Source organism: Simochromis diagramma, unplaced genomic scaffold (assembly GCF_900408965.1).
Source record: "Simochromis diagramma unplaced genomic scaffold, fSimDia1.1 OVJJ01000487.1, whole genome shotgun sequence".
In the NCBI taxonomy this organism is placed as follows: Eukaryota; Metazoa; Chordata; class Actinopteri; order Cichliformes; family Cichlidae; genus Simochromis; species Simochromis diagramma.
The window spans coordinates 4,233,982-4,258,914 of record NW_024387305.1 but is presented as its reverse complement, the minus strand read 5'-3'; the positions used below and the strand labels follow the sequence as shown (position 1 = coordinate 4,258,914).

The window sequence follows — 24,933 nt, the reverse complement described above, 5'->3', positions numbered from 1 at the left end:
GATACAGCTCCGGGAGCGACACTAGCTATTATTTATTTATGTTATATCTGGGTGTCGTGTTTGGTTTCATTTTATAATAGTCTGTGTTGCTATTTACATGTTTAATATTATATTCTATGCTATGTAGTCATCTTTGTAGGATTTTTTAAGCGAATGTGCTAATTATACTAATATGACAAGTTTAAGTTTAAAATAGGTTTTAGTTAACTCACAGTCTCAAAAGAAAAAAACAAAATTATGAACATACAGATTACATATTATATTAGTTAGTTTCACAGTCACACAATATATTCCCAGTTTGTCTATGTTTGTCCTTTCACTTCATTAAAATGCTTGCTCACAACTCTTCCTTCCCTGTGTGGAGCATAGTAAACCCAATTCGCAAGCGCATTTTTTCCGGTTTCCGACTATTTGTTTATTGGTTAGGTTCCATTTATCTGTCTGTAACAGGATTCAACCCTATAGGTCAGCCTTTTGAGCCTTATCACCTTAAGTTTTAATAAGGATGCTAAATAATTATTAGCACTGGCGGTTTAATTATTCATGTCACAATCTAGCGTAACCTTTCAATATCCAAGTGCCAGTCCAAAAGCAGCGGACTTTTACCTTTGTGAGCTCAGGCTAAACTTCCTGGTAGGAGGACAGTCCTTCTTTTTATGTCACTGACGGTAATTCAGAGATACTCCTCAGACTTTTAAGCTGCAACTCTGTATTGTCAGGACACCCTTTTAGATATATTCTCTCCATTACAGGACAGTAACCAGGTAAGCAGAGGCTAATAACAGAGCAGAATGTCATTTGACAAGTTCTTTTAATCTTTACAGGTTTGTTATTATATGAGAACCTAACTCTAACTACACATTTCTTATAGGTTTCCTGTTTCCATAGTTCAGCCATCAGTCTGTTGTTTTCTGTTCATTGTTATATAATGAACAGAAAGGTTCTCTTGCCATAATATAATGGTTTTTGTGAGAACCACAGAGCTATACCACTGCAACCAAACCTCTTTCCACAGGCTGAAACCAAACCTCCTACATGAATTTATAATGATCGGACCGAGCGCTCTAGAGATCAAATTGCACATGCTTTCTATGAAGCTGCCTCTATACAGAAAACTATGTGGTGTTAACATGTTATACTACTTGTTTAGGTTTAGTCTTTAGCTTGATAACTTGACTTCAAGCACACTTCTATTGCTTTATTTTAATATTTGTCTTTTATATGGAATAAGTCGTTTACATTTTGCCACTTGACACCGAAATCCTCATATTGGGAGCGACTGGGGCATACTGAGCTGAGGAATCACTGCTGTCTCCAAAGAAAAGCAAACGGATCGATTTGAAGGATCTCATGACAAGTTACAGGAACGGGGGATTTTTCAACCATGCATACCATGACACCGAGACTCTGGAAATTGATAGAAGGTTTGTGTTTATATTATAACATAAAATTTGTTTTTGTCCTCAAATGTGCATCAGAGAAATCTTTTTTCCTGAAAAGTATAGAATTACAATTTGTCAAAGAATGTGTTTGTGAAGGAGTTTGAGTGGTGTGTTGTGTGTGCTTGTAGTAAGAGGAAGTACTGTGAAGAAAAGGTCAGAATGTCAAGCAAGCAAATGAAAAACTAGCTTTAACAGGATCGCCTCATGAAAAAGGCAACAGCGCGAATTTGTTATATATCTTTGCTTTATCCTCGGCTGGTTCATTTTAGTGTTAATCTTTTTGGTACAAGATTTAAGGTCTGAGGATTGTGGATGATTATATGAGAGCCCTAGAGTAAACTTTAGCATACTAGTCTCTGCAGTTTACTGTTAAAATGAGTCCAATACTCTGTAAGACTGAATGTACTTTAAATTAAATAAAACCTCCACAGTTTAAATTCAAATAACTATATCGGTGACTTGAAATTTCCGTTCTCTTCCTGATGTGATAACGTCAGTGCTCTTAGGTGTCATACATTTATATAATTTATTAATAATTTAATTTATTCTGTTTGGGCTCTAGGGCTTCCAGCAAAACCCATCATACTAACCCCTATGACAACAAAGACCCAACCTGGTGGGGTGACAGGGCTAGCAATGATGCTGCTATAGGGAGAGTGCCTCAAGGTGGCTGGCAGGAACAAAGCTGGAGGGGTAGAGAAAACATCCCAATGGATGCCATCTCCATACGCCCAAGGAGTCCTCCAAGGCACCATGGACCCAGTATGTGTATCACCTCTTTGTGGCCATGTTAAATTATTTAACTATAAAGCAACATAAAGTTTTTGTACACATTTGTGTTTGTTTGATTGAAAAAGTTGTGTTACTTGTTCAGCAGCTTCGTTTTTTGTATATGCCAGTGGATGTCGCTAAGTAACCCTTCTGCTAAGTAATACTTCCTCTCTATCTCCTCTACATTTTAGATCACAGTATATTTGGGATGGACCCTGAATATAATCAGTCAAGATCTATTCCACTTCCATCGTCTTCAGGTAATACGCTTCATGACACTTAAGATTACACAGTTCCTTTATGGTATAACTAAACACACATTAATCTGTAAAGTTTCCATCACAGGATAATCATTTCACTCAAAAAAATCTGTTGTTGGATGAACACAATTTAATCATGGCGCCTTTTTCCACGTGATTTAACCAAGTACAATAACCGATTTTTGACCATGTCAAACCAACACATTTGGCATTTGGTGGCTTAATGTAATCAGATTATGTTGGATCAGCGTAGTATACTTACATTGACTTGAAGTGATTTATTTAAGTATGTAGAGTGAAATTTGTTTTAATTGATTCTACACAAGTTAAAAACTTTAGGAAAACGCAATGAAATCTTGTTGTTTGAACAACTACTTTCTTAATCAAGGCAATTACTGCTAGTCGTGCTCAATGAACCAATATGGGGGTTGATGATTTCATGGAGACAAACAACCATTTGCACTTATATTCATGGGTAATTTAGAATTCTTGCTGTGAGGCAACAGCACTAACCATCACGCCACCAAGCTGTCAATCCAGGTTTACCAAAACTAGGAAAGCTATGATTACAAGGCTTGATGCAGAATTTTCTGTATGTTTTTGTCCTTGACAGGTTAAACCACAATAAATAGCGATAGCATACACGTGGTGTAGTTGTCTGCCTCTTAAAACTCCAGCGATTTTCCTGCAGTTTGACATCTAATGTGATCTTGTGAATTTCGTGAGTCCAGGCAACTAACCACTCTTACTAGATTGTATCATGTCATCTCAACAAGAACAAATTAAGTTGCTGAATTTCATGCAGATGCTACATGATTTAATTACATTCACCATTGAAACATGAAATTATTTAGTTCAAATTACAAGTTTGAATCTTGTACATGTAACAACCACCCAATTTCATTTTTTTTTTGAGTGTAGATAGAAATTCAGGATGAATTATAACTTTGTCTTCCATTTCCTCCCATTTCATTTAATCTTTATGCTTCTGAAAGACTAAAAAGAAATTCCAGAGTCATACCAAGACTAAAACTAATGCATGCAAATAATACACACAGACTGATACTCTGACAATAACTGCAAAGTAATACAGTTTGGTGGGCAATGGCATCAACACCTTCAGTATCATAGCATTATATGAAATGAAAATAAATATGAAATAATAAATTCATCAGAAATAAAGATTTTGAACAAACAGTTGCATATTAGGACCCACATTAGTTTGTATATGGTGCTGTGTCCTGTACTATCAGCAGTGCTTTCTGTCAGTGTTTTTGCAGTCGATATTTATCTTAAGATTTATAAATAAGTAGCAGCTTATTGTTATTATAGAAAAGAGTAAGTGATAAAGGCTGCATAAACGGCTGCAGGTGTTACATTTAAAAATGCTACCCAGATCATTTGCTGACTGTCACTCTGTTCTTGTATCCATCTCATGCTTTTGAGTTTGAAAATCCACAATAATCACAACAGAAGGCTGGCTGTCTTTTGCTTGTGTGCAAATCCAGGAAAAATGACAATGCGGTGGAGAGGAATAGCGATGAGAAGGATGAGCATGTTTCCTAATGCAGATCATACCCAAACAGCTTTCACAGAGGATGCCATCTGGAATGAGATGCAAAATGGTAAGCACACCTGAGGGGTGTCAGATTATCCTGTGGATTTTTGGATAGTGAATTATGACACCTGATATGTATTCTGAAAGGCAGTACTCGCAAAGATTTAACAGCCAGCACTTGTCTTGTCATCTTGTGTCTGACAGAGCAACAAAACCTGCTCGAGGAACTTGCTGCTCTGTCAACACGAGACAGAATCCAGGCCATTCGGGATCTTCCAATGAGCTTTAAAGAGAAGAAACATATCAGGTGGGTGAGCCACAAACAAATAAAGATGATAACAAAATCCTTCTCAGTGTCATTCGAAACATTTAGTTAAACATTGCATCCTGCTGGGAACCATAAACTGGGCTGTATGCAAATGTTTGGAGGCCACAGGTGTTGCAATAAAGATCTCTGAAGGAAGTATTTGTCCAACACAAATTACACAAGAAAGTACTAATTGAAGTCCAAAGGGGCTTCTACAGCCTGCAGAAACTTGTGATGCAGGTAATTTGCTTGACAAGGATCCCAATGGTTTTACTCTTACAGGAAAGAATTGGAATTACAGTCTTCCAAGAAGTCTCGCCAATTCACATGTTTGGCAGATTGCTCTGAAAAGCTGTCTCTGGTGAGTGTTTTATCTGTCACAAAAGCAACAGCTGCATCTCTTTGTGAGCCTGGCTCATTCATAATTTGTGCTCATATGCTACATACAGAATGTTATGATCTTTTTTCAGTTTTCACGAAAATGCGGGTACCATGTAAAGTCAGCCAAGCAGACCCTGAAACTGTGGCAAGGCGCTATGAAAAGCATTGGTGGGAAGTTTGGGACCAGTGTTCTCACCTATTTTGTGTTCCTGAAGTGGCTTCTCATGTTTAACATTTTCTCATTCCTGGTCAACTTTGGCTTTGTCACCATCCCTCTGCTTGTTTACAAGCAAACCCCAAACATTTCTCAAATCGTGAACAACGTAACCCAAAATGTGACCTTCAGAGGACTGGAGATACTAACTGGAGCTGTAAGTAGTACATGCATTTATCTTCTGTTGAAGTCACAACCATCATTATTTTAAAATTTAAAGCTAATGTAATAATTACCATTTAATTAAATGACTATGTAATATTTAAAGAGCTAATTATTTGGTTTATGCTCATGGCTCAAATCTGCATTATTTTGGATGCAGTTGTTTGTTTTCCAATGATGGATACAGTCTGGACAGATCACCAGTGTCACATCCACACCTATAGCCAATTTAGTCACCAGTTAACCTAACATTCATGCACAAAGAGCACATGCAAACCCCAACCACAAGTGGGGTTTCTTCAAGTGGAGTGACAGTGCAACAGCATTTGTTTTCACAAAAGAAAATCTAAAACATGAATCTGCTCTACATGGCAGATCATAATCAATTAGAACTAGCAAACACTGTTGATATGTATTATGTAATATCATGTTAGATGTTTTCTAATTCTCTCTGTACTGAGTGAACAAGAGTTGCATATATTTTGGATTTCCTAGGGTTACTTCAAGTATACGGTCATGTACTACGGTAGCTACAGCAATCAATATCTGGTGGGTTACAACATGCAGCTGGCCTATTTCTTCACCATTGCAGTCTATATGGTGCTATGTGGAATTTCACTTATTTTCAGGTTAGTTAAGTCCTCATCATGCTAAAGATTTTACTCAAGTCCACAGGGAATTTGCTTTGTTATGACTCCTCAACATGCATGTGGGAGAAGAGGAGATAAGTTAAAAGAAAAAATTGATAAATATAATAATAAATTATTAGAAAATGTGAAAATTCTAATATAAGTATGCCAAAACAAGCAATCATAACATTGATTAATAGTTGTAGATATAAAAACTCTCATAGCTGCTCCAATAGCTCTGATTCTAACAATGATTCTGAATCTTGATTTGTCCACGTGCAGCATGGCAGTCAATTTCAAGAACAACTATGTACTAGCAGACTCGGCATCAAACAGTGCATGGCAACTTCTTTGCACCTGGGATTTTAGTGTAACCAATGAGAAAGCAGTGAAACAGCGCAGGAACAACCTTTGTGTCCAGCTCAAGGTGACTTATAGCTTTTTTCTTTTTCCTAAAAAATATCAAATGCTGAATTAACTGTGACAGATTGAAATTCTGTATTTTACACCTACATACACATCAGTATTTCATTGTTTGTCCTCTTGCTGCTCGCTCAGGAGTCTTTATCAGAAACGGCCCAGCAGGAGCGCCTTACAGTCTCTGAAAAACTGAAGCACTATGGGATTCATTTTGGTTGCTGGCTTCTCTCCACAAGCTTGGCTTTTGGTTGTGCAGCCAGTATTTACTATCTCTGCGAGTATGAGATTGAGGTACATAAGTTAAAATGGAATAATTAGACTTTGGAACTTGTGTGTTAAATGTAGACTACAGGCAATGTGAATGCATATTTTTTTTCTCTAGAGAAATCACTTTTCTTGTTAGTAAAACTAGTATAAACTAAAAACATGTAAAAATATATACCTCACCTGTACTCTCAGAGCGTGAAAATCTAAACCAGGTGTCATAAATTTACTGAAAGTCTTGTCATTTATTGTTTCATTGCACACAGTATTCGTCATTATGCACTATCTTTACCTGTTTTATGTTTTACAGCAGGCAACAGAAAATGACAATTGGTCTCTGCTTGAGGAGGCAAAGACACTCCTGGTTCCCTTTGTGGTGTCTTTAATAAACCTGGTTATTCCACTCTTCTACTCCCTCTTCAACAAATTTGAGCATTACTCCACCCACCGCAAACAGATATATGCTCTGTTGATCAGGTGAAATAAAACAATATATGTCTATAAATATGTCTATGTCTATGTCTAGATAGATAACAAAATACAAATATCTTAGTTTACCATTAGTCCGGAAATAAGGAGGCAACTAACCTTGTTTTGGTGTGCCTATGACATCATCACAGAGTCACCAGCATGGTAGCAGGCTCCCAATCTTGTTAGAGTTAATTGCAGTGTAATTTGTGGGCTGTGTTATAAAACAATGTAGGACTTCCTGAAGTATAGTGAGAAGACTGGGAGTGCTAGGATCTAGGAACAGTTCTAGGATCAGGCTTAAACAAAAGTAAATATAAAGTATAGTGGTATCTATGTAAAGCCATGACTGTATATATGTAAAGTGGTGCAGCTATCGACACATCTATAAATTTATAGACCATAAATGCCTTAATGGTCTTGCTCCCCCATACCTTTCCGAGTTACTTCAGCCTTATATTCCTTCGCGGACCCTTAGATCAGCTGCTTTTGGTTGTCCCAAAATCTAGGCTAAAACGAAGAGGAGAACGAGCCTTTTCAATTATGGCTCCAAAACTTTGGACTACGCTGCCTTTAAATATTAAACAGGCATCTTTGTTTCCTGTTTTTAAATCGCTTTTGAAAACACACCTTTTTTCGATTGCGTTCAGACTGGTGTGAGTTGATATGTTTATTATGTGTATTATTGTGTTTTTATGTGAGTGTCAGTGGCTTCATCTTTGTTTCTGTACAGCACTTTGGGAAAACTTTCTGTTTTTAAATGTGCTATATAAATAAATTGGATTTGGATTTGGATTTGGACATCTAGCACAAAGCAAATATAATTATTTATTTAACCAATAATAAAAATTGAAATACTTTCTTTTTTCACATACAGAAATGTCTTTCTCAAGATGTCCATTCTGTCTGTTTTGTGTTATTATTGGATGAATCAGGTGCCTGCTAAAGGTTCAGTAAGTAATAAATATCCATTTATCTATTTATTTGTGTTTTTTTAAACACAACATACGTTTATTTTATCTGTCCCTACTTTATTCATTAGGCATAGACATTCATTCGTGAATTTGTTTCATTCATCAGGGTTGGGAGTCCATGGTAGGGCAGTCTTTGTACCGTCTGGTCCTTTTTGACTTCCTTTTCCTGATGTTGGGATCTTTCTTTGGAGAGTTTCTTAGCAAGTGAGTTATAGAATTTCAATTCATATTTTATATTGTTAGATGAACCTATGTTTAAAATCACATACTCAATTTCTTCCTAATAGTGTGATCGGGACAAAATTAATACCACGCATGGGGGTTCCTGAGTTTGACGTAGCCAGAAATGTGCTTGAACTCATCTATTCACAGACGCTGGCCTGGTATGAACCATATGAACAATACATTCGACATTTCATAAGTTCTAGCAGTGTGTCAGTGGATTTTAGTCAAATCTTATGTTATCTATCTTGATCTTGGACCTTTTTAAATTATTTAAATGCAATCGTCTATTTTCTCTCCACAGGATTGGAATCTACTTCTCTCCTCTGCTACCTGCCATGCAGATTTTCAAATTCTTCATCCTGTTTTATCTAAAGAAGGTAAATGCTGCTACCAGGACTGCTCCATGCTCCATAAGGGTCGTGTTACTCTATTTGCACACCCCAGTCAATAATTAATTAAAATCCTTTCATCACATTGAATGGATGCTTTATTTTGGGTAATGGAAAAGACAGCCTGGGTTTCGGATTTAAGGAGTAACCATTATGGTTTAATGGTACCAGACAAGATCAATCAATCACTGAAATTTAATGAACTTTGTAGGATTTGTAATTTGATCTAGGCCGGATCTGCTGATGCTGTGTGTTTCATGAACCTGCTGAATGATCTTTTAAAAGGTCAATTCCAAGCTCTGTTTTCTGTTATGGCTCACAAGTTTATTAGCAAAGTTACTACAAAAATAAATCAATAATATATTTGTTTATGGATGTGTATTTATGGGGTAGTACAAGTTTGGTTTTTGCACTTCTCAGGTCAGTCTCACACATAACTGTCAGCCCCCACGGCGATCTGGCAGAGCAGCTCAGATGCAAACCATCTTCATCTTCCTTCTCTTCTTCCCGTTCTTCGTGGGAGCCCTGTCAATTGTTGCATACACTGCCTGGAGGTAAGAGGACATGACTTCAGCTGCTAAAAAAAGAGAAAAATATATCCATCAATTCTATTTTATTCTTTTCTAAGCTAAAATAAAATAATATATTTATATATATTTGTCTTTGATTAATAATGCATTTTGTACTGAAAATACAGAAAGGTTCCAGTCTCAGTCTTGTTTTGTTGACTCTGTCTTGCTCCATAGCCTGACTCCCTCAAAGTCCTGTGGCCCTTTTCGTGGACTCAACAATTCCTTCAGTGCGGTTGATGTCTGGATAGATGATCTAAAAAACATCACTGGCTCTCAGTGGGTCGTCGAGATTTACAATAATGTCATCCGGAGTGAAATCTTCTATTTTCTAATCACACTCATCATCCTGTAAGTGCATAGTGCAAGTGCTGTCTTATGTACACAGCATGTACTTTGTAACGTTGACTGAAAAAGTCCAAGCCATGTTTTGCATATAACTGAGCTTTGCATATAAATGCACATATGTACTGATGCAAATTTTGTGTCATTAAGCAAATGGTTTTCCTGTGTGCAATTTTACTGCTCAGTGTCATCATATACATATTGTGGCAAGTCACTAATGGCCGAAAGGAGCTTATTCGTCGTCTGAGACAACAGATTGTCAATGTGAGTTTGTTCTAGAAACTGTTTCCCTTAATATATGTTTCACCAGACATCAGGAACAAGTGGAACTTGTCTAGTCTTGAATACATTTACATTTTGTTTATGTTTTTGTTTTTGTTTGCCTGACTGCTTCTGTTTCCCTCCCACCAGGAAGGGAAAGACAAGTCCTTCTTGTTAGAAAGGTTACAGGACCTTCAAAAATCTATCCCAAACAAAAACACCAAACAGAAGAAACAAAAAGGGGTTTGTTGTTAAAATTATTTCATGCTGACATCACTTTGCATGTAGAAGCTTGTTATCAGCCTTACTGAATATTTTATTTTCTGTTTAGAGCATGAAACAGCATTCATATGATCACTCATCTGGTGATCAGTCCAACTCAAATGCCATGGTTCAAGCTTTACTTGCACGTCAGCAACTTGAAGAGGAGGAGAAAAGATACAGCATTGGTGGAGTACCTGTTCCTTCTGAAATGTCTAACTCTAGTCCTCTGATGCAAGCCATGTTGGCCCGTCAACTAGCTGACCAGGAGAATGAAGATCAGTATCCGATGCATGATGAAAACCCATCATCTTCCAGTACACTTGCTCAGGCCATGGCAGCCAGAAACAGGGTGGAGGATGAAGACAATAATCAATATGACATTTTCAACAGATCCAGTACCGTCACACAGGCCATGCAAGCCAGAAGAAGAGCAGAGGACACAGAAGATGACATGGGTGACCTGCCACATCCAGTGTCAAATGTCATGATGCAGGTCATGCAGGCCAGGCAGCAAGCACAGGAAGATGACAGAATTCAGTGGATGACTGCTCCACCACAAAACCCTGGGCCTTCAGGCTCCAGTGCTCTTATCCAGGCCATGCTAGCCCGGCAGGCGGCCCAGAATGAATACGATGATGGATACTGAACAAAATGCTGAGTTTTATCTTACAGTGATGAAAAAACAGATGTATGAAAAACATCCACGTGGCTTTTTAAGACTGAATTTGCACTTTGCGAAGAATATATGAAAGAGATGAGTGTGCAGGTCCACCTCTTAATTCAACTTTTATACAAGTAAATTTTGAAATCTTTCTATGATAGTATGTCAGCCTTGTGTGATGAGTAATCCTAAACATAAATTTGTGCCATTTGTAATGTAAATGTTGTATAAGTTGTTAATTGTTGCACATAATGAAATGTGAGCTAGAAAAGGCAAAATAAAGGCAAAGGTTAAAAAAAAAAAAATGGCCCTGTAAAATTTGTTACAGTTGTTACTGGAGTGAAATGTAATTTTCCCAAGTGGCTGATAAAGACAACACTGCCCTCTTCAGGAACTATGCATACATTGCTACATTTGATTTTTTTTTTTTTTTTTTCCAAAACGACAGCTCTTGTTCTGGGACATTTTTAGAACACTCTCCAGAAACAGGAAAAAAAAAATACTAGGTTGAATATCATTTCTTTTATTTGTGCAAAAAAAAAAAAAAAGCTTCACTAAAAACTACTGAAATCAACTTTGTACTATTTTTACAGTTCAAAAATGTAACTGAAAAGGTTTAATAAACTGTGTGTTCTATATTTGTATCATACTAAAAACACCAGATGTGTTTTGTGGTGGGAAAGTAACAGTCAATCAAAACACAATTTTGAAATGGGGAACTTTAATAGTCATCATACTTGCTTGAAACACTCCGCAGAGCCATTTTACCGTCATGAAGTTTCTACTTTTCTCCAGTTAAAGCAGAATCATCAAATGAAAATGACTTACACTGTTAGAAATGTGGTGTACTGACTGTGATCACTCCAATAGTGCTAGTGTTTAGCACTATTGGAGTGTTGGAGAGTTGGGTGTTCGCCTTGTAATCCGAAGGTTGCCAGTTCGAGCCCCGGCTTGGACAGTCTCGGTCGTTGTGTCCTTGGGCAAGACACTTCACCCGTTGCCTACTGGTGGTGGTCAGAGGGCCCGGTGGCGCCAGTGCCCGGCAGCCTCGCCTCTGTCAGTGCGCCCCAGGGTGGCTGTGGCTACAATGTAGCTTGCCATCACCAGTGTGTGAATGGGTGGATGACAGGTTGTGTAAAGCGCTTTGGGGTCCTTAGGGACTAGAAAAGCACTATACAAATACAGGCCATTTACCATAGTGTTTATGGGAATTTTGTTCTCTGCGGTAAATTTCTTTCCAGTTTAAAAAAAAATAAAAAAAAAAATAATTCTAGTCCATCAAAAGTGTTTTGCAAATGATCGTTTGACCTTTATGACACCATCAAACTTAGCCAAGGTGAACATTCAAAAGAAAAATGATACATTATTACCAACAATCATTCTGTGTACAAACTTTACATCTATTTTACAATAAATAGTACCCTAAATACTGTAAACAGGCACATCATTTGCAGTATACATTTATGGCTTTGATTCACAAGAATGAAAACCCAGTTAGATTTTCTGACTGAACATGTCTAATAAGGCTAGAAGCTTTAAAGAGACACTCATTCTTTTGAAACAGTATAGATACACTTAACATTACATTTTAAATCTACATCGTGGTAAGCTGCACAAAAGAAAAAAAACAAAAAAACACCTTCATGTCCATTTTTATCATTTGTCAGCTGCAATTTTCCAACTTTAAACTTCTATGACTTAAACTTTCATGATGGGTTTTCATTAAGGCAGTACTTAAATGTGTCAGACAGGGCTAACACCGCGGCCTGTTATCTTTGTAGGTGTTTGTCCCACAGTGAAAACTTACCAAAGACAACTATGCGTCAGTCCAATGAGATGCCACATTAAGAGAAATGCCGCCACCTACTGTCCTTTCTCACTCAGCACTGCTCTTCCCCCAAAGAATTTGCAATGTCACTGAAGTCCAGACAGTCACCTGGTATAGGAGTTTTCCTGCCACTTTTTATGGTCTGACTAGAGTAATAATCCACAGATTTGGAGATGGAGTGCACAGAGTGCTCCCGGAAATATCCGAATGCCTCCCGTGCGTCCTCCTCCCTGATGCTTTGCTCGAAGGTCTTGCGTTTGTGTCTGAACTCAATGACGGTCTTCGTATAGGAGTTGAGGGTGGTGACAGATGCACCCATACAGCAGGTGAAGGAAGCCCAGGCCATGCTGATATAAAACAGCAAGAGAATTCATATTTTAATAAACAGATGTGGTAGCTGACAAAAAAAACTAACAAAAAAAGTGAAAACCTAATGGTGCGCTTCAGTGTGGTGAGGCATTCTGACGTTTTACCCTCAATACCGTGACACTGTATTTGGTAAGATTAGTGCCAATCACTTTAAGTCCCCCTGGTCTCCTCAAACAGGCTGGTTCGCATGTGAGGTCAGACAATCAAATCATCATCCCATGTTGTTTTCATGCAGACTGGATAATTCCCACAGAAGGTCAAGAATTGTTTAGCCTCCAAAATGAATTTTCAGCATACTGTGCACATTGTAAAGGAGTAAAATATTATTCCCTTATGCAATTCTAATCACACCCGCACTGGGGCTTTGGACACCAAAGCCTAATCCTACCATAACACGAGAGCTTTGGGCTTTTTTCATTACAGACAGTGATGCTGAAGAGAGGTGAGATCAGAGCTTCTGCTGACAGTGTGAGGCAGCACAGACATGCAGAGTGGACTTCTTCATCCTGTTTCTTAAAGAACGATTTGACTTAACTCTATCTATGTAACACTATAAATAACACTATAAATAACACAGCGTATAAAATTATCTGTATTTAGGTGGATGTTTGCAGAGTCTTACCAGAAAGACCAGCCATAGTCCCAGTTGTAGGGCCTCCAATCTGGTGGGCCAAGGCTGACGGTGACCTGGAAAACCTGTGTGTACATGACATGAGCCACCATGCCAAGAAGACCTGAAATCATATGCACAGTATATTGTTAGTAAGCTTTTCTGATTGATTCAGTGTACAAACAGAAAAGAAGAACAGTATTAAAAAAATACTTAGATGATTTCTTTTGAGTGCAGAATCAACCCTTTCCATGGGTATGGAAATATGAATATCCTAAGTAAAAACAGTGATGTTATCCAGGTATAGATAACCTTAAATCCCCATCCATGTAATTTACTAAGGTTCATTTACAAACTGTTATTTTGGGAAAAGAAGTGAAAAACATATTCAGCTGACACTCTGCTTTCTTCTCAAGGCTTCTGTTTCTTTTTTAGATTTTGAATTGAGTTCAGATTTACTTCTGATCATTACAAGGAAACCAGAGGGATGTTTCTCTGGTTCAAGAACAACAGCTCCCTCCTTATCAACAGATTAACCAGGATATGTTTGTTATGTTGTACTTCAAAAGCTGGCTTACAAAGATAAATGACAATCTTAGAAACCAGAAGCAAATACTTGAATACAGTACACTGCAGGAAATGTCACAAAAGCATTAAAGTTAGTGAAAAATAGAATCAAGCACATACCTGAAAGCACTGTAAAGATGGCAGCAAAGGCATTGAGTTTGAGTCCATCAATGACATTGCTGGAGTGCACTAACTCCAAACACATGAGACTGAAGCCAACCACCAGCAGAATAATGTACAACATCTCAGAAACAAGTGACAACCACAGCATCCCTGAAAAATGCCCAAAAAGCAAACAAGAAATGCACAATAACATAAATTAAGGTGAAGATTCTTTATTAAAGGGAAGATTTTGATTTATTGTCACCTAACATCTCAATCTCACTGGTTAGTCAGACTTAATGTGGGGTGAAAGTAACATGACGATCTCATATGAAGTGCTACTTGAACTGATGTCAAAGCTTTCCGGTTTACAGAAAGCTTTATTCAGCCTTCCAATTAATCTAGTGGAATATAATCTGGCTGCACATGATGATCAGACATTTCAACTCCTCTTCACCCCGTTTCTCGATTTTTTGCTTTTCTTGACAGATTGACAGGAACTAAGCATTTCTCAAGTGAAAGTGTCATCGCAGCTAAACATCTGTGAAACTTTAAACTGAATGTGTGAGCCCTCCTTCATGATTTCACATTAAAACATTCTTGAACTGACAGTTGCTGATTAGATCAGAACGGACCAAGATGTTACAGTGATGCAGAAATATTCACAAACATGGGGAAGTACAGCTCAGTGAATGAAAATAGGGTAAGAATTAGAGGGCTTAAAGAGTTGTGATAACCAAGGTAACGCAGATAGCACTCACCTTTTTCTGATGCAGGGGCTAAATCAATAAAACTTCGACATCTCTCACCTAGAAACACAGCAGAAGATGACATGCTGTCATGATTTATTATTTATTACTGATCATATATATATATATATAGACTTTAAAAACACAGGTAGGCTCAAAAACTGTGGCATAATGACAGTCTGTGACAAACAGGATACAAAATAACCAGTGACACTAAGGATTCCTGCAGACATGATGTTTTCCATCTGTTGACCAGAGCATGCCACTGGATTTGTTGCAAGTGGAACGCTTTAATCAGGTAGAAGGAGGGTGGCAACAGCTGTTTTGAGGAAAAACTCATCAAGGCCTCTGTTACGTAATCCTTATTAACTCAAGCTGTCTCAGCACCCCCTTCCTCCTCACCATCCCACAGTCACTTGATGAGATAAAAATGTGTTATTGCAATTGCTTCTTGGATATTTTGAATTTGTGGTTTGTTTCTAGTACATCACAAAAACACAGATTATCAGCACAGGTTGTCATGGCGTATTACAGAGCTGACAGACAGATGCTTCAGTAATTCCTTATCCAGCTGTAATAAACTAAACAGAGAGAGGACTAATCTGGGCTGATCACACCTTTTGTCCCTGAACTTTTCATGGTCATGATCACTCCTCTGACACACGTATAATCCACCCTCTTGAGCCCTCTGTTATTAATTTACAATACTCCATAATGGTCAGACTTAGTGAGTAACTCAAGCAACACACCATTCAAGTCCCAGGCAGCCGGCCAGCTGGGGATCTAAGTGCTATTTTGTCTCCCTTAAAAAATAAATAATGACGAAAAAGTGAATTAAATGATTTCAGACTCAAGCTTTCAAGTGCTTCTGCTTACTTTTCTAAGGCATAATGACACAAATGGAAAGCCATTAAAAAAATAAGGAAAGAAAATCTCTGAAGGAGCAGCCAATCTCCATTTTAACTAAGTGTTGTATTTTGACAAAGGAGGAGATTAAAATGACAAGTTTATAAAAATTACTATTTGCTGTTTTTTTTTTAATTTTTTTTATTTCTTTGGCTATTTTAAATGTTGAATGGTTGTTCGTTAATGCTTACATCAGCTCAGGTAAAAGAATGTTGTCAAGTTTGATGATGGCAACAATTATAAACAATTAAAACTAAAGATTAAAAAAAGATTATAAATAATAAGAAAAAATAGCTCCAAATGGTTAAAGTCTTTACACTGCTTTCAAAGCCATTCCTTCGTAATCATGAATTGGCGCATGTGCCATTTTTCTTCACTTACAGAAGCTTTTATTGCCGAGATTATCGTTGTGTTACATGAATAGTTATGTGTTTCTCTTAAGTTAGGAAAAAGAACCAAAGTAGTATGTAATCATTCCAGCTGCCGTGTTAACTAATAAAAAACATTCACGCACTACACACACACACACACACACACCTTACTTTCATCGTGAATATTTTCCTCGCATGAGATCCAGATTCCGGTGTGGAACTGACGGAACAGGAACCTGTCGTCGCCTGTCTCCCAGCTGTACACCACTTTGTTGGGGTCCGTTTCGTTCACCCCGTAGTCTATACACTGGTGCGTCCGCAGCTTGCTGCACTTTGGCTTGGGCACTCTCTGCGTCCCGACGCACCAGTAAGTAGTTATAAACGCGGTTATGGAGAAAAACAGCGCGAAGAAGTTCAAGCTAAGCGACAGAAGGGTCCTGGATCGGCGGCTCATCCTCATTGTCTGCGTAAAGGATGAGGCAGCGCGCGGCGTTCCGAAAAGTTCATGGGTGCGAAGTAGGAGGGACGCGCGAGCCGCAGCTAATTTCCAAGCACAACAGGTGAGGCGATGATCACATTCGGCACTCGGCAGTTTTCAACAACTTCCACTGGTGCACAAAGTGCAAACATCATCTCCGAGAGAGCTGAGCTGTGCGCCAAAATGTCACATTTCCGTCATTTTCACACGCGCTGCCCCACGAGTGTCCACCCTATAGGATGTCACGTTGCGTGAGGATTTGTCCAAGTTTGACCAAGGATTTTCTTATGACGCTCTCTCTCCCGGACTCCCTCTCGCCGTCATTTACGCCTCCCCTCCCTCCATGCCTAAGAATTTAGGTTGCTGCAAGACGATTATCAGACGGATGCGTAGGAAGTTACCACGGAAACGTTGAAATAAGATGCAGCAAGAGTTGAAAAGTGAAAGCTGTAAGAGGCTATTCAGGGATATGTGAGTGTATTTTCACGAAGCGGAAAATTAAAATAAAAAAATCTCAGACCTATAAAACAGTTCACATGGAGAGTTCAGCTTCAACAAGCTATTTTAAAGCAATACGGCAAAAAGAGACTTTCTTCTGACATCTCAATAGTCCTCTATTTGGAAACCACTTTGTAACTGTATTCTTTCATATAATAATAGTGGCTATTTTGCCTTAAGATGGATGATAATAATGCTACACCTAGAGGACAATAGCCTATTTAGCACAATGAAAATTACTGACGTGAGGACGTGAAAAAAATAAAACTCAACAATAAATGAACCTCATGAAGTTTCGGTTAATTTTATGTTACGACCAGTGACAATAGCTGTAAATAATCAGTCAATTAACTTAGCAAAACCTGTTAAAACTTGTTAAAAATGTAATACAGGAAATGTTTTCAGATGTGTATCTGTCGATCTTAATTGAGGAAGACTCAGTGAAAGAATTGTTTTTAATTTATTTTTGTTTGAAAAAAGAGTATCAGACTTAAAACATTACAGATGAATAAAGAATATCTATGACGTCCTCACCAGTTCATTCAGTTCTTAAAATGAATGAAATCTAATAGAATTCAGTTGCATAAGAGTTCATTTGAAATTCATTGCAACACTTTCTACTTCTCGCCTTCATTTCTGAGAGTTGGTTTTGTTTTCAGAGAAGCTGACCTGCGCGCTTGCATTTAGAGGGAGGTCATGTGGGGAGGATGATGAGCCTGCAGCTGCTCCGGACAAAATCAAAAGTGAGCAGAGCTCAACAGACTTGAGCTCTGCTCACTGATATAAGCAGAGAAAACTGCAGACTCTAGAGGCGAGGTGCCGAGTCCTCAGAGAATGACTTCTAATCTGAATTTTGCCGGAAACGTGCTTATCAAACAAAACAAACAAAAAAAAAAACTGGGCTCCTGTACAGTAAATATTTACAACCCCAGGGGAAAAAGAGGGCAAATAGGCCTGCCATCTCTGTTAGCTCAGCAACATGCTGTCATTTTCAGCCTGGGAAGCTAATCCGCACTTCAACATGACTATGAAAACTGATAAAATAGGCCAGAGCATGTTTACCAGAGTGTCCCAAATACTCATGAACAAACTGCTAGTCATACTAGAGTAGCAGGGCAAGGTAGTAAACACCTTATAAGATCAAAGATGATTAAGACGTGAGGAAAACATTTGTTGTTGTTGGTTTAATCTTTAACTGACATCTACCAGTCCTCAAAGGGTTACAGGCTCTGGGACTCCAGTGAACCACAGTGGGAGCCATTATCCACAAATGGAGAAAACTTGGAACAGTACTGAGCCTTCCCAGGAGAGGCTGGACTACCAAAGATTCAGAATGTGTTGATAATTAATCCAGGAAGCCACACATACACACACAAAGCCAGTAAAACACCTAAAAAACTGCAGGCCTGACTTTCCACAGTTAATGTCAGTGTTCATGATTCAAAAACAAGGAAGAGACTGGGCAAAAATGGCGAATTGGGAGAATTCCAAAGAGAAAAGTGCTTCTGACCAAGAAGAACACAAAGGTTCGTCTCACATTTGCCCAAAACAATCCCCAGGACTTTGGGGAAAATATTCTGTGGACTGATGAAACAAAAGTTTAATGTTTATTAGAAAGTCTGAGTCCCGTTAAATCGGCATAACCATGAACCATGAATGTGCTACCATAAAATCCTGAAGAAGAATGTCCAGCCATTAGTTTGTGCCCTAAAGCTCTAGCACACTTGGGTTTTATAGCAGGACTAGAATGGCGAGTCCATAGCAAGTCCACCTAAATGAATGCTTTGGAGTAGCCTAGTCAAACTCTACACTTAAATTTTATTGAGATGCTTTGGCATAATCTGAGCTTGGAAAGGCAGCGACTGTCTTCTTGTAGTATCTCGAAGACGTTTCACCCAAGAAGCTCCCTCAGTTCTTCTCGGATGAGAAGTAAAAGTCTTCAAGAAAACTTAAGAAGTCTAGTTATTTTCTTTCAAAGCTACTTAGGCTAGAATGACCTGGATAACTAAGAACCTACACGGACGCTTTGGCATAATCTTAAACAGACAGTTAATGCTTAAAAAAACCCCTCCAAAGTGGCTGAATTAAAATAATTCTGCAAAGAACAGAATACCAAATCCCCCCTACCATGATGTGAAAGACTCACAAATACTTGATTGCAGTTCTTGTTGCCAAGGGTAACACAACCAATTATTAGGTTTTTGGGGCAATTACTTTTTCCACATAGGTTTGGATAACTTTTCTCTCTTAATAGATGAAATCATCATTTAAAAATGGCATTTTGTATTCATTTGGGTTGTTTTTTTTCTGCACTACAGTTCTTTAATCTGAAACATATTGTTGCATATGTGAAAAATATGCAACAAACTAAGAGCTCAGGAGTCAAATAATTTTTAAGGCCCTGCACTTGTCTACATTCTGGTAAACTGCTTATGACGTCTCTGTGATGGTCATAGGCCGTCTCTTAAGCTCGTGACAAGAAGTTAATCCACGCTTTTAAGTTAACCAGTCTTTTCCTGTAATGTGGGAAATCCAATCACACATCCAACCAAGACTTTGAGCACAATAATTCAGTTCGCAAATGTGTCAGAGAGTTTTGCTATGCACACGGCATCCCCCAATGGAAATTAAGACTGATTCAGTATTCATATCAACGTAGTATAAAGCTAAGCAAAATAGATGTTCTCTAGTTTTCTTGTACTTAAAGTCCAGCTTTTTTTTTTAAAGTATACTCTTGGTTAGGAACTATAACTTTGGAACAGCCAGGGCTTTCAGTTTTTGGATGGTAGCTGAAGTTGTCAAAGCATGTAAAACAAAGCAGTGTTTTTTTTTACTTGTGCACATTGGGAATGGCATTTCTCATTCTTTGTTAGCACTGGCAAATGTTTAGGGCATTAAGGCAAATGGCTAAGCACAATTGTTCAAGCACTTCAACTAATTACAAGTTGTGATCAAAGTAGATACTATTTCAGATAGTTTTACTCTCCAAAATATATTTTTTTTATTTGATTTGATTTTTTTTTTTTTATCTTGGGAGGCACTGCACGGACAGTAATCCATCTACAAGTCAAAATCTGCTTATGCCACAAGTGTAAATATGACTATTGTAAAACAAACCCCCTCACAGAAGAGAAAGAAAAGTAGCAAGGCAGTGTAGCAAGGAGGAGACCACAGAGTAGATCCAGAGTAGATCCAGAGAATGGATGTTGTGTACTCTCACTTTAGCCAAATTATCTGTGGCCAAACAGGAGTGACAGGATGTACAGTGGTTCACAGCAGTACTTCTGTGGTATAATACTGCACTTAGCAGACCTATGTAAGTATCTTATTGGTATGCAAAAACTGAAGACTTTCATCTTTAATCCAAGGGATTTAACACAAGTATTGCACTGACTGTTTAGGAATAATGAACATTTTTATACTCATTTTTAGAGGCTCAAAGGAAATTAGACAGATGACTGATAAAAATACTAGTTCCCTCATTACTTTATGACAGATTAGACATATAAAAGATCTGGAGTTAATTCCAAGTGTTGTACTTGTAGCTGCGTTGTTTAATCCAGCTATTCCCTGGAACTCTCAAGATGAAATCCAAAAGAATGTCAGTGAGAATGAAGGAGGACATCATTACCCTGAAAAGTCAAAATCAGAAAAATAGCAAAATATTTAGGGGTGCCCAAATCAATTATCTGGTACATTCTTAAAAAGAATGAATGCAGTGGTCAGCTCAGCAACACTAAAAAGCCTGGAAAAGCAGGAATGGGAGCCAAAAAGGATGATCACAATACTCTTTTCTTTGGTTACCGCTTCAAAATATCCTGCAAATTAAACGTCTGTGACCAAACAGGAGTGAGAGGATGTCACAAGGAGGTAGGTATATTATTTTCAGAGTCTACAATCAAGAGACATACATGAATGGAAATGCAGAGATTTCATAATAAGTTGCAGACCAGTGATTACACTGAAGATCAGGAAGATTATATTTAGCCAGAAAACATCTAAAAGAGCATGTGCAGTACTGCAAAGAAAAAAATCTCTGGACAGATGAAACCAAGATTAACTTGAACTAGAATGATGAGAAGAGGAAAGTATATAAAAGGAGAGAAACAGCTTATAATCCAAAGAATACCAAATTATCTATCAAACATGGCGGCAATGTTATGGAAGGGCCAATGGAACTGGGTCATTAGTGTTTACTGATAATGTGATTGCTGATAGAAGTAGCAGGATTAATTCTGCAGTGTCCATACTATCTGCTCAGAAGGGATTACAGTCCTAATGACTTAAAGAATACTGTTAAAGCAAACCAGGAGTTTCTCGAGGCATGGCCATACTGCAGCGGTCCCCGAGCCACGGTCGTGAGTCGTTTGGTACCAGGCCGCGAGAGTTGAGGCTCGGGTGTGAAATTTATGCTTTTCAGGAGTTTTATCATTTTTTTAAGCGTTTTTATCGTTAACTCGGTTTCCCTGGGTCTTTTCCTGTGTGTTATGAATAATTCTTCTTACTTAGGTACCGGTACTGGTTTTATTTTGTTGTATTTAAAGGCCGGTCCGTGAAAATATTGTCGGACATAAACCGTTCCGTGGCGCAAAAAAGGTTGGAGACCGCTGCCATACGGCATACTTTCCATCACTGAAGACAAAACTGAGTTGAGGAAGAGTCACAAACAATCAACACCTGAAGGCAGTAAAGGCCTGGCAGAGTATCTTAAGGGAAGGAAATACAGCATTTGCTCATGTCCATGGGTTCTTGGCTTTGACCTTGTGTCCACAGTTGTCGCCATACTCTTCACAGTCAGAGTCAGGATGATGTAAGAGATACTAAATGCAAAAAATCATCTTGCAGCTGAGGTAGTTCACACATTGTCACTGCTGTTCACTGGATGGCGTGGCATGTTGCTGCAGGATGCTGTGGTAGCCATGTTGGTTCAGTGTTCACTTCAATTTTCAATAAATGCCCAACAATGTCAGAAGCAAAGCTCCCCCACTCCATCACACCTCCTCCATGCTTCACAGTGGCCCAAACAAATCTTTTCTGCTTGTTGCTTTTCCTTAGTAGTGGTTTCTTTGCAGCTATTTGACCATTAAGGGTTGATTCGTGAAGTCTCCTCTGAACAGTTGATGTAGAAATGCGTCTGCTGCTGGAACTCTGTGTGGCAGACAACTCTGTGTGGGCTCTAATCTGTTAACTTGCGATTTCTGAGGCTGGTGACTCGGATGAATTTTTTTTTTTTTACCCTTTTAGACCTTCATTTCATTTCCTTTTAGACTGTCATTTCTCTTTACTTAGCTGATTGGTTCTTGCCATAATATGAATTCTAATAGTTGTCAAATAGGACTGTCTACTGTGCACCAACCTGACTTCTGCACAACACACCTGCTGGTCCCAACCCCATTAAGAAGGGAAAAAATTCCACAAATGAACCCTGAAAAGGCACACCGTGAAGTGAAAACCATTTCAGATGACTACATCATGAATCTCATCGAGAGAAGGCCAAGGGTTTGCAGGGCCGTCAACAAAGTGTAGGGTGGCTATTTCAAAAATATAATCTAAAATATAATTACTTGCTACGTAAATCCATATATCTTGCTTCATATATTTGATGTTTTCAGTTTGTATATACAATGTAGAAAGCAGTAAAAATAAAGAAAAACCACGAGAGAAACCATGAGAAGGTGTGTCCAAACTTTCGACTGGTAGTGCATAGACATCTTAGCTTTCAGGCACAGAAGCCAGAAGGGATTTCTCTAGTTGCTGGAATAGAAAAATACAACTGAAATGTTAGGATTCGATAGGAGAAAAGAAGTTGGCACATTTCCTTACAGCTTTTCCTAAGCCCAGGGCACAAGCGTCATGAATTATCATTGATGGAAGAAGAGGAAAAAAAAGGAAAAAAACTAAAGCATTAAAAGCAATTGTAATGTTCTTTTGTCCCTTGGAACATCTTTGGGTGACAGCTTTTGCACGAATCAAGATGACCAAGTATATAGACACACAGATTAACAGACACAAATTTTCCTTCAGGAGATTATTTCATATCCGTGTTCTATATGACCACAAAATACATGCAGCATAGCAATTTTTAACTGCAAAATGCATAGACTTACAAGGATATTTTGATAGTATGCACAGCTACCCATGTCAAAAGAGATTAAAAGTCATTGCACTTATGTTTTGATTTGGTCATGAATACCTTTAAAGCATATGCAGTCTCATAGCGCACATAGTAAGGGCTAAGCTCTTGACAGACACAGCATTCATTTGTATTTCCACAGCAACTTCCACTTAAAGCCGCTAAGAGTAGAATGTGCCTCTAAACAGATAGCCCCTAAGGATTAGTCTTCATAATCTGCCGTTCACTGATCCTCGAAATCATACGGTCTGGGTGCTCTGAAATCAGCTTACAGTGATAGTAGATGGTGTGTGAGTGGTTTTATGATTGGGATTGTGTTCTATGTGGGCTTTTCATACAGTAGCAGTGAATGAAAAAAAAAAAAAAAAGACAATTGTTTGGGTATTGGGTGTTGCGTCCAATCTGCACAGAGGATGTAGACTGTAGCAGCAGCACAGTTCATGCCATTCCAGTGCTCACACTTGCACGCAACCTTTCATATTTGCAGTGCTAGACAGTAAAGAGTATTCTTTATTCTGTTCAAGAACCTTGGTGTCTGCACTGAGCATGTTTGCCAAGAGAAAATCCAGAGCTGATGACAAAACATGATTTTACACCTAATATACAAGTGCAAGGAAAGACTATGCGGTTTCCCTGTTCTACAAAAAACAGCAACAGTGTTTTACACAGCTGTACAATATAATAAAGTTTGAGTTCAGGAGACACCTGACAGTGCACCTGGGTTGTGGAGAATGAGATAGTGAATAGGACAGGAATATAGTACACTCTAAAAAAGAATATCTAAATGTTTGTCATAGAGAACATACTCAGTCACAGCTGAGCTGAACTGATTAACTTCCTGTGGTGGGGCGTGGACTGCGGTGCCGTGTGGACGCACCTGCACGGAGGTAACTGGAGCTGCAAGTTGCATTGTGGTGTGATGCATGTGCGGCTGGCAGCCGCAGTCAATAAAGATGGCTCAAAACTATGATCTCTGGACCCGCCGTGTCTCATTCACACCCCACTTCCATTACTCAGAACATTAATCAGAATTATTCAGGGAGAGAAAATCCACAGAAAACATTTAAGATCTTCTTGATGCATGCTCAATCATCCAGGTAAGTAAATCTCCAAAAGTTGATTCTGTTCATCTGGACGTAGCGTTTTGAGGGAGAAACGTTTCGTCACTCATCCAAGTGACTTCTTCAGTCTCAGCTGACTGCAGGTTTCCCCAAATCGTATAAACAGTATATTTGCATGAGTGAAACCAGCCCACTGAAGGAACAATGGACTGGGAGGTCAGTTCCTTAATCTTAATTATGCAAATTCTCATGACCATTGATCAACAACGACTGATCAATGGCCATGAGTATACCATTCACAGAGAGTTGGGGAATGGCTGCAATCACAGCATTGTAAGATGGCGAAAGACGTACCCTTAGGCCCCTCCTCGATTCAGAGATGGTCTTTCCCTTTTCACGTAAATGGCCTCCTTGACTCCGCGCTCAAACCAGCGTTCCTCCCTGTCCAAGATGTGTACTGGCCAGGACTCTGCAGTCTATTTACACCTACAGGCCAGTGGAGACTCTTTCAAGGATGAGGATGTACACATCTTGGACAGGGAGGAACACTGTTTTGAGCGAACTCAGTTTTTCACTGGAAAGCACTTTGGTCAACCACGTTGTTTTTAAAGTGCTGTATAAATAAAGTTGGATTGGATCGGGACAAGAAATCAGCACCAAGACGGTACAGCATTGCGGATATTTTTTAAACAAGTGG

The 24,933-nt window shown here is 38.6% G+C and overlaps 2 protein-coding genes across 3 annotated transcripts; one reads left to right on the top strand and one right to left on the bottom strand.

Moving 5' to 3' along the window:
- Nucleotides 1-94: 94 nt before the first annotated feature.
- tmc5 (transmembrane channel like 5) lies at nt 95-11,325 on the top strand. 2 transcript variants are annotated; one of them, XM_040004597.1, is made up of 21 exons: nt 95-764; nt 1,232-1,424; nt 2,005-2,204; nt 2,405-2,473; nt 3,982-4,098; nt 4,236-4,338; nt 4,621-4,699; nt 4,809-5,090; nt 5,591-5,724; nt 6,007-6,151; nt 6,283-6,435; nt 6,722-6,885; nt 7,754-7,829; nt 7,957-8,054; nt 8,138-8,233; nt 8,377-8,452; nt 8,885-9,018; nt 9,211-9,384; nt 9,564-9,642; nt 9,790-9,882; nt 9,971-11,325. In XM_040004597.1, the coding sequence occupies exons 2-21, from the start codon at nt 1,351-1,353 to the stop codon at nt 10,547-10,549; spliced, it is 2,925 nt and encodes a 974-aa protein (XP_039860531.1). In that variant the 5' UTR covers nt 95-764; nt 1,232-1,350; the 3' UTR covers nt 10,550-11,325. The 2 variants fall into 2 exon arrangements, with proteins under 2 accessions (XP_039860531.1, XP_039860530.1); XM_040004596.1 differs by having other exon boundaries at nt 6,719-6,885; nt 9,971-11,324.
- A 1,019-nt stretch (nt 11,326-12,344) lies between these two features.
- Nucleotides 12,345-17,077, bottom strand: LOC120717076 (germ cell-specific gene 1-like protein). The gene is made up of 5 exons (XM_040004906.1): nt 16,238-17,077; nt 14,802-14,849; nt 14,059-14,211; nt 13,384-13,495; nt 12,345-12,739 (listed from the first exon to the last, which is right to left on the bottom strand). The coding sequence occupies exons 1-5, from the start codon at nt 16,524-16,526 to the stop codon at nt 12,445-12,447; spliced, it is 897 nt and encodes a 298-aa protein (XP_039860840.1). The 5' UTR covers nt 16,527-17,077; the 3' UTR covers nt 12,345-12,444.
- Nucleotides 17,078-24,933: the final 7,856 nt, after the last annotated feature.